The 10,500-nt window shown below is 41.3% G+C and overlaps 1 protein-coding gene across 2 annotated transcripts; it reads right to left on the bottom strand.

The window, feature by feature from the left end:
- Positions 1-1,296: 1,296 nt before the first annotated feature.
- LOC115666125 (oxysterol-binding protein-related protein 1C) lies at positions 1,297-9,477 on the bottom strand. 2 transcript variants are annotated; one of them, XM_030587911.2, is made up of 10 exons: positions 8,734-9,477; positions 7,632-7,988; positions 6,320-6,419; positions 5,609-6,057; positions 4,916-5,071; positions 4,405-4,572; positions 4,193-4,333; positions 2,992-3,222; positions 2,304-2,417; positions 1,297-1,778 (listed from the first exon to the last, which is right to left on the bottom strand). In XM_030587911.2, exons 1-10 carry the CDS (start codon positions 9,271-9,273, stop codon positions 1,611-1,613), a joined length of 2,424 nt encoding a protein of 807 aa, XP_030443771.1. In that variant the 5' UTR covers positions 9,274-9,477; the 3' UTR covers positions 1,297-1,610. The 2 variants fall into 2 exon arrangements, with proteins under 2 accessions (XP_030443771.1, XP_030443777.1); XM_030587917.2 differs by having other exon boundaries at positions 5,609-6,054; positions 8,734-9,476.
- Between the last annotated feature and the right edge of the window lie 1,023 nt (positions 9,478-10,500).

Here is a 10,500-nt window from a genome sequence, read left to right as displayed (position 1 = left end):
TTTAATTATAACGAAAGATAAAATAATCTAGTTCGGGACATGGGAGCGGTTGGGATTAGGTCAAGATAGAAAAAAAGAGTTAAACTTTGTGACCCGTCTTGCCTATATATTTAGGGTCAAATGTTGAAAATTAGCCTTGGAACTAGGAGGAGCATTAGTTACTTCTAGCTTCTGTTTTTTTTTTTTTAATTTTTACTAGTGAGGAAGGAATCACTATAGATGAACTGATCTTGTTTCCATAGAGGATTAATTTCCATAACCAGCAGGTTTCAAATGCTATAACCAGGTCTTCTCTTTGCTTGTCATACATAATTTCAAACTTACAAAATTTTCACACTCGTTCTTTGGTAGGCCTGCTTTTAGTTCCCTGAGATCTCAAAAATATCTTTGCTCGATTGAGATTTACCTTTCGTATTCGCAATGGTCGTCGCTTTACAGATTAGCTCTTCAAACAATTTTTTCCTAATGCCGATTAGGAAGACAAAAGAAAAAGAATCAAGTGCTCTTGGAGTATCATGTCACTTATTATTCTAAGCGAGTAATGGTCAAGTCTTAAGTTTTGTCAAGACTATATCAGAGGGCAATCTTAAGAGCCGCCCCAGATTGCCCAATGAACTCACAAACGATTTTGGGAAGGATTTCCTCCGGAAAACGGGGTGAAATCTCAGGACCCATCAATCTCTTGGGGATATGGTCAGATCTGAGCTTTTGGCCATTGTGGGTTCAGTCAGACTCCAGAAGAAGGACAAGGAAGGAACGCACAGCGCAGCTCAGGAGAGGAGAGGGAGAGAGTCGACAAAAATCGAAGTTTGATTGGATAGTTTTGAAGCAAATGGAAGTGGAAGAATCGTGTTCGATTGGTCATTAAATCCGTCCATCCATCGATCATGTAAACAGAGAGTACCATGAAGGAAAATTTGTGCAATACCAGGGTGCTTCATATCTTCCGAGTGTCAGAGTCGAGATCCATTTTGGCGTCATATATATATATATATATATATATATATATTTTTATATTTACATAAGATATTAAGAATCGTCGTGACCCAAAAAGCAGAGGCGAGAAAATAATAAAAATCATGGATTTGCAATTTGCAAATAAACGAAATTGGAAAATTGATGGAATCGCCTTGCGGATCCTACTTCCGGGAACATGTAGGTGCCGGATGTAGCCCGTGATCGCAAAAGATTCCAGAAAATTCAAAAGTTCAATGAGCACGAAATTTTGTATTTTCTTATTTTGGGGAAAAAGAGCGAGATTTTTTTTTTTTGGTCATAAAGAGCGAGATTGAGAGGGAAGAAAAAATTGACTATTCACCTCTTTTTATTGGCTTTTTTTTGTAGCTTCATCTAATTCAACAACCTAAAACATACATCGCAATGGAGCCTTTGCATTACTGAAGCAATCGCCCCTCAAAGCTACGTCAAAAAAAAAAAAAAAAAGAGCAAAAGAAAAGGAAAGAAAAATTGCAAAAGAATGAGAATTGAAACCCTTCTCTCTCCCCCTCTCCCTCTCCCTCCCATCTTCACCTCTCTTTGGAAACCCATTAGAAACGGAGGAAAACATAAGTGGAACCAAATGAAATCGCGAAAAAATGAAGGGGAGGATCTCAATCGAGTAGCTGATCCGAAGGAATTTGACCAAAAATATCAGGACATGATTCCCAATTCCCCTTCTCTCTCGCCTCCCAATACCCACCTAGGTAACGGAACGTGTCGCTTCCCTTATCCTTCGTGAACCACCGCGGCTTCCAGCCCCTCTCTTGCATATTGCGAGCCTGAAATATAAGACCGAATTTCCAAATTACTAGCCACCCAAAAGGTATAGCATCACGTGTTACCGTAACAGGACACAGTCGTTGATCAAGTCTTAAGCTGACATCTTCATTTGCTATGTGTAGTGACTGGTTATGCACAAAAAAGCAAAAGAAGTATGCAAAAACCAAGCCTCGGAATAAAAGACAAAGGTACAAGTAAATCTCCAAGGTCCGGCCAGAGTGAATGAACTCTCAAGAAATAAATTTGAAGTTGAATAATCCTCCATGACATTAATCCCATCAACCATTTTCTTTTCTTTTTTCTGACGAGAAAGATTAACCCCAACCCGTTAGACTACTTGTGTTGATCAACTGCCCCAATACTTGCGATCATGAAATTTTATCATTAGGTAAGCGCCAATTTGAACAACCACGGAGTAGTGCTAACTATAGGTTATTCACTTCCACCAGAAGTGGACACCAAGATTAAAAAAGGATTGGCAGCAAGAGCACGTAAGTTTGACAACAAAACCGATAGCAATTTACCAGTCTTTGACGTTGTTCAAGTCTCAACTTTTCAGAGTTTGCCATTTCATACTCTCCATTCTCCAAATGTCTCTGATCAGGTCTAAGCCTTGAATCTGTAGGTGGCAGCTTTTCCTGCAAATAAAAGAAAAATAAGCATCATCGTGAACGATCAAGAGGAACAACTATGTGCCTCGTATGATTCACTAATGTCACTAAAACCCTACTTGGGTTAAAAAAAGAAATCCCTGCAATTAGGGAGTGTGGGACAAAGAAATTACAACAAAAATGAGGATGGTGACCTCTCAAATCAAACGTGCCTTAAGTTTCAAACAATGAGGAAGCATTTTACCTAATGATAAATATGCTTCCCCTCAATCGCCCTGATTAGTTGGTAATTCTATTCCTCAGATTGGCACCCTTCTTAAAGAGCAGCGATAATTACATCTTCTTACCATAGAAGATTTTCTTAATCTTTCAAACAGCGCAAAACAACATTCAGTCCCCACCCCTTCTTTAGGTAAAAAAGGTGGGGCAATTCGATTCCTAAACTCATGTAGATGAGGGATAAACGTGACACTGTTTACTACAATGCATGACCATATACTCTAGTTGTATTAAAGGCCTTATTTGATTAAAAGAGATGCAATGAGAAGCCAGGAACCTGCTTCTGTGCTTCACAAGTGAATACTGCAAATGAAACCATTACCTTTAGTCCAGGAGTAAGCTCATTCAGTGTCATGGCAAAGCGTGTAAAATTGTATCTGGTGGGAAATTGCGGAGGCCTGCTCCGTTTCCACAAGAGTTGGGCTTCAGACAGAGATTCAAATCCTTTGCCTTTTTCAGAACAGTCACCATGCACGTAATGCATGCTTTCATCCCATTTACCAAATAAAGTTGCCACCGTCTTTCCATTTCTATCTTGGACAATGCCATGCACCTGGGTTGAAAGAAAGTGAAGTGTTGGCATTCATTGTTCCAATAAGAGACAAAAGGGAATTTATTCAGGGAAACAGAAGTTGCAGTATTGGTTGTCCATCCACAAAACAACAAGTCTCACCCGTCCCCAGGGCCATTATTTAAAATTATATCACAGCACAAAGCAATATCGAATCATAATGATGGACAAATAGTGGCACAACAAAATGGTGAATAACAGTTCAAAACTTCATACGAGAATTTAAAACCTAGACTACTAGCTAATCTAGCTTTAAGTGAATAAAAGCTTAAGCATGAAAGAGAAAACCAGATATATTTATCAATGCACAACAAAACAATTGAACGAGGACCTAACAATAGCAGCAAGATTCAACCTCCTTTTTAAAGTGAACAACGGCCTTGCTGAGCCAATTCTTCTTTCTAGTTATCAGAGTGAAAAAACATAACATTCAAAGCCCATTACTTTCATCCACTTCAAGTGTAGAGGCCTAAATCACTATCTTCTAAACGTGGGACAGAAGAACATTAAATTAGGACATGCTCTTCAGTGCTCTTTGAAGAGAACATCTTTACAATCAACATTTTACACCTGACTATGAGATAGCCAGGGAGCAATCGATTCTATTCCCCTCTAAGCACTGACATCACTGTCTTCATGCAAGCATGAATATAAGGGAAAACTACCAGGTTTTGTCTGAATGTGCATGCCAGTAAAGTCATGAAGAAGCCATAGCCATGGTCGAAATAGTAGAAATGAGTAAGAGAAAACATCAATTGAAAGCTCAATTCCCAGGAACCTTTTAAAAACCTCAAATTTGATGCCCCCAAGTTGGGAAACTTTTGAACTCAAGATAGGAGCAGTACTAGTAAGGATTTAAAATATAGAAAGCTAAAGTAAGGCAGTCCAAAGCAAGTTGAGGACGAGAGAGAGAGAGAGAGAGAGAGAGAGAGAGAGAGAGAGAGAGAGAGACCTGGTGAGGATTTCTGTCTATAATGGACTGTTCCTTGAATTTCAGCTTACATGAATAGCCACGATTTCCTTGTATGCGCATAGTACCATAATGTTCGCAGTACAATTTTCCCAATATGAGATTGTATATAGATGTTGTAACCTAAAAGGAAAATTCTTCCATGAAGAACTGAACCTGAATAATCCAAAAACCATATAATACCCAATGCTTACCTTACTCCATTGGAAAATTTCCCCGTCATCAAATTCTATAGTCAAAACGCCAATTGGGTCAAGCTGAATTGACCGACCCCAAAATTTGCTCTTTAAATTGCTGTCTGCCCAGAATCTCCATCCAGTTCCTTCACAGTGACATGCCACTATCATGGGATGATGACTGACCTGAGAGCAGAATTTGTCATAGCTTTTCGTAAGACACGATATACAGGAAGTTCAAACTGGAGAAGAATCAGTGAAGTAGAGAGAATTAGTCAAGCAGAGGAGCTGTCTCAATTATCACAAAAAGATGAGCCTATACTTCCTCATAGTTTCTCTGCATATATAGGGAAGAAAGAGGAAAAAGTATCATATCGTAATTGTTTAAGCAACTGTTGCAATAGCATGACTTTGTTGCTGGTGCAGACATATGCCTACAATCTGCTTCAGATATAGGGATTCTTGACATATGTCTCAAAAAAATATGCCAATGAGGCATCACTGAGCTTCCCAATCATAAAAAAGGTACCTTCTCTGAGAAAAAACGGACTCCTTTATCAGGATAGTCAGCTTCATAGGTCTCCCCCAATAATGGATTGAATGGTTTGCAAATTCTTCCTTCAGTAGAAGCATATCCAGATACAGCAAAAGCAGCAACATTAAGAATCCTCATGAGGCTATTACCCTGAAAAACTTGATGAAGTTTAAGGAAGGATTGGGTAAGGCACTGCTCATTAAGAATATTATCATGTTTACAAACTTCTAAAGTCAAAAAGGTCAAGCAATAGAGGATGTGATGTGCATAGTACATATTAATATTTGCATGAGGAGGATTGACCATTTCTTAGTTTAACAGGATAATCATGATGTTTATGTCAACATCAATCAAGCTAGCCAATCAACAGCCGTGACGAATTACTAAGAGAAGCCGAAATACACTTGTCCGAGGCATATTTTACACGGTAACCTTAATTGCGTCTATTATACAACAAAACAACACCTCTTTCCCATGAATAATTGTAAATGATCGTATCCATGTTATACAATTGGAGGTAACACTTCCCATCAGAAATATAGGGAGGATGCTATTTTATTGAACCACAATTGTTAATGCAAGTCGATCAATCCAATATATATTTTTCGATACAATATGCAATGAAGATGAAATCATTGTGCTATTCTAACCGAAATGAAGAATACTAGACTTAAATCACAAACTCACCCTTCTACCCCATTCGTGGGCCCGATCAATGAGATATGAATATTCCAAATCTTCAAAACACTTCTGCAGAGAAGAAAGGGGCTCATTGAAGTAAACAGGAAGACAAACTTTTGTAAGATCTTTCCCAATGTTATCCTTTATCATTGACCAGAGACTGACACCCTTCTCCTTTTCGACAGGATCTGGCAACTTCTTGCGCCGTTTAACATAAGGAAAATTAGTGCACACGGATTTAATGGAGGGGTCAACGTCATCTTCTGAGTCAGCCCCATAAATTCCGTCATCTGAAGAGACAGATGATCTCCGGAATTCAGATCCGTTACTTTTGAAAGAGCTAGATGATAAAAAATCGCGAGTATCAAAGAACGTATGGACTTCCTCATCTGTTTCTTCTTCTGCAGCATCAACTCTTTCAGTATCATCATCTGATTCAGTTGCGCTTGCTTCTGCTTCAAAAATAAATTATGATTATCAGAGTACAACAAAAGAGAATCTATCATAGAAAAAAGAGGAACACAATTTCTTGCCCATGGGTGTTATCGGTGACATGTCTGTTGTATGACAGGATCCTACTATACTTTCAGAAATCGTTAATTGTCATAATTGGAGTCTAACTAACTAGAATTGGAAGAATAAATCAACAAAAACCATGCTTTATGATTCCTTTCTGCCAAAAGACCAGTCACCCCAAATTCAGTAGTTACAACCTACCACTGCACTTGTCTTGCCTTGAAATGGAAGCAGCCCCGTGATCAGTGTGCTGTTTCTGGCTCTCATCAACCACAGTGTTCTCCAAATCCACTTTCTCTGTCTACAAAGTTCATTTTCAAAAGTCACAAGTGCTTACCAGATGGAAAAGAATGGCAAAGAGCATATTATGAATTTAAGGAACAAAGGACAGAGATGTTGATTCAGTAACATGTTAAATGGGTAAGATATCATAGGACACGTATCGAAAAATTTAAAAGATTTCACAGAAAAATTTGCAATGAGGTAGTAACCCCATATTGATAATTGACAATACTTTGGTACAAACTATCCGCTGAACTTGACATCTAATGACAGAAATTGATATGAGCATCTACATCACCGCCAACACTGCTAAGGCAGCAACACTCTAATCTATAATAGTATCGAGGTCAAAATTCATAAAAACATCGCAACATGAAATGAGTACAAACGACAGTCTTTTGAAGGCAAATATAACTAGTAATGTCCTAAATTTGATTCAAACAACAATAATATCAAATAAAGTACCATATCTATGTGTGCATTGAAAAAGCAAAAGTGCAAAACAAAACCCCACACAGCCCATTTCTACAACTTTACCAATGCTCTCAAGCTTACAAAGTAAGTGCTTGACAGCATATAATTTCTGCAGAAGCATGAACTTGCTCAACATTAGCTCAGATTTACCAGCAAATACATCAGCTTCTTCACAATTAAGACATTTTAACAAAATCCTCAATTTGAGCTTGTGTGCATGAGCGTGTAGGGAGAAAACACCATAAACTGATCCCCTATATCTGAGAAGCTAGAAACTAGAGATCCCTGAAGTCTAAACCGCTAGAGGCTTATAAAAGAGGCCCAAATTGCCACTTCATATCAACACATACAAAATAACTATTGAAAGTAGCCTCAGTTTAAAACAAGAGTAGGGTGATAGACATCTCGTAACAATCGAATTGCATGACATGGACTTAAACTTCATACTCGATCGTATTATACGAAGTCCTACATGTAAAAAGATGAAAAATGGATAAATCAAGATCATCTATAGCTTTCCAAGAAAAATCACCGAAATACTCTCAACAACATTATTACTGTCATTTATTAAACAGGGTCATGTCAGAGCACTACATGCAAAGGACCAGAACTGAAGCAGAGCATGCAGAAGTGTCCCTTGCCAAAGTAGTTCATTCAGCAGGACTTTCGAAATGAAGGAGCACATTTCTAGTATATTGGACAAACTGAAGAACCATAAAAGAAGATGACATATCGCTTCATTCTTACATAAACGTACCTCTAATTGCCGCAAAGTGTCAGTAAGCAAACACTGCTTCTGTTGAAGCAGAAGCAGCTGGCTCTGCAGAGAAGCAAACTCACTCCTCATAATCTGTTCGCTGTCCACAATGGCTGCCTCACGCAAACCCTCTTCCTGAAGCCTCTGCCTCAACTTTTCAGTTGACACAGCCAAATTGTCCATTGGAGCCATGAGCTCACTGTTGGACATTCGCGGAAACATGTCCTTGACAGCCTGCAATGCTTCCATCCAAGTCAATCGATCTTCCCGCGTCTCTGCCCTTAAGTGAAGCCTTTTGGTTCCCGTGAAAATTGAAAACCTCTTGTCATCTGACTTACTTTCCCGGATAGATGAAACCTACCAGGACATTTGTCGGGAGGAACCCATAATTAGAGAGACACTCCGACCCCAATGACGCCGATCAACTCATCGAGATAGTTAATTAATTGGATAATCACATGGTCTCTAACATCGATGTTCAACAAACCACGAGAAAACAGTGGAAAGCTGAATATAAACCCTTGTGTTAATTAAAAAAGAGGGAATTACCAAACCAATAACTAACGCTGCTCAAGGGAAAGAAGTAAAAAAGAAAATATTCTAAGAACTACTTAATCTGAATCTAGTTAATTTGACAAGAAGGCAAGAAATCCTATTTGCTTATCATCAGGGTAGAAATCATTTAGGATGGAGTCGTTGCAGACTCTCAACGTGAAATTTGCACACAACGGTATCGAATTGGATCCAAAGAAGGGATGAGCCAGAAAAATTAAAAGAAATAAGCAACATACATTTCCGAATTGACGAGATCACTTCGTAAAGCGAAATTAAGCTCCAGATACACGCAAGTGAATAAATACTGCATAGACAAGGTGAACCCACTCACTAGTCTTGTCAGCACAAGAGTTGAACTACAACATCTCATCGTGATTCTCACTGGAGCACGATCGAGACCAATGGAACTAGCGACACATGCGGAAACTCCAGCTTGATGGAAACGAGAAGCAATCGCTAGATAATCGGAGAAGAAAAATCCAACTGAACATGCAATTACGAACGAAACAAGATCATTGACGGGATCACAGGCAGTTGTTCCCCATACCTTGAGATGAATTTCACCGAAAGGCTTACGCCGGAGCTGCGATTGGCCATGGGAAGTCCTGGAGACCCTCCTCATCGATTCTTCACCTATAACCTTCGATCCCCTCTCCGTCTCCTGGTTAACCACGATTTTATCGGGTCCGTGTATTTTGTAATACGACAACACCCCGTCCTGCAACACGAACCACCTGGGCCTCCAGCCTTTACCGTAATTCACCCACTTGTACAGCATTCCCGATATGCCGTTCCCCACGATGTCGTTGATCTTCACGTCGACCGCCGGCTGCTCCCTCGCGGACGGCATCCGCGCCATCCCCGCCGCCGCGTCCGCCGTTGACCGCTGGCTGAGCCGGTTCTGATCGCTGCAGCTGCTGATCCTGGCGTGGCCGTGGTGGTTCTGGCCGTTGCCGTGGAAGTGGTTGCCGAGCCGGACGGCCGGATCGGATCTGGCGCCGGCGGCGGAGGACATGGCGAGGCGGGAGGAGAGGACCGGCGAGGGCCTGTGATCGGAGAGCGGGGAGACGCAGCAGAACGGGTTCATGCGGCCGTGGCCGGGGCGGCGCCGCCGCCGCCGGGAGGGAGGCGGAGGGCGGCGGCGGCGGCGGAGGAGGAATGCATCGGAGGATGCCGGCGGCGAACGGACGCGAAACGGCCGATCAATTGAAGATCGACAATTGACGACGTGCACAGAGAGAGCAAGAGAGAGAGAGAGAGAGAGACGGTTATATACGAGTCGTGCGTGCAGGCGAGGGAGAGGAGATAGAGAGAGAAAGAGAGAGAGAGAGAGAGAGAGTGAGGGTAGAGGGTGGGAGGGGGGGCGATAAATGCTATAAACACGCAAGTGGCGGAGATTAAGCGCGGACAGAGAGGAATTTTCCGGCGGTGGTTGCGGCGGCGGTGGTGGCGGCGATGAGGGAGAAAGTAGAGAGGTTGGGGGGGGGGGGGGGGGGAGAGAGTTTTGAATGTGAGGCCGTTGGCTCAGGGGGGATCGATGGGCTGCGGGGAGGCTCGCTTTGATCGGACGGCGACGGAGGGAGGGAGGGGAGGCCGGCGCGCCCAGGAGGGGACGCGTCGGCCATGTCCCCCGTGAGCGACGCGTGGACCGGTACCATCCCACGTCATCGTAGACTAACCCAACCCCCCCCCCCAAAAAAAAAAAGAAGAAGAAAAAAATAACAAATCACGAGTACATATTATGTCTTTCAATTTTTATCAAGATTTTGAGATGATAGACCTTATATTTGTTTATCTGTTATCGCCGTGGTCGTCGTTATTATTATTGCGATGAAGTTTAAATTATTAGATTCATATATGACGAGAATACGTACTTTTATTCAATTGTATAAAGTTAAATTAACACAAACCACGCAACCAGAAAATATTCGAAAGAAGAAAAAAAAGGGTGACAAGACGGTAGGAAGAGAGCAAATATTGGGATTTTATTGATAATCTTCTTTGATGATTTCGAAATTACGAATAATGATTTTAGTTATGCGAGGAATTTCTTCGCGAGAGGTCACTTCTCAGACATTTCGTATTTTCATAAATTCCATATACGAATTTTAGCCGGCATCTCATCTACACGTTTATGGTCACCGTTCTGAAATCTCTAGGAGTGTATTTTCCATATTGATTCTCGAAATTCCCATATTTTGTTTTCGTGCACTCGCTTACGAACATCACACTTACTGAGAGCCATCAAACACGCGCACCCAATGCACGCATCGGGTCGCGTTTGATTACGCACGGCGAAAGCCTTAGAATACCG

Source organism: Syzygium oleosum, unplaced genomic scaffold, assembly GCF_021117445.2.
Source record: "Syzygium oleosum isolate NSW1041296 unplaced genomic scaffold, Sole_v2.1 Sole_v2.02, whole genome shotgun sequence".
Lineage (NCBI taxonomy): Eukaryota > Viridiplantae > Streptophyta > Magnoliopsida > Myrtales > Myrtaceae > Syzygium > Syzygium oleosum.
Note: the sequence above shows the minus strand (reverse complement) of the source record. Positions and strands in the feature narration are given on the sequence as shown.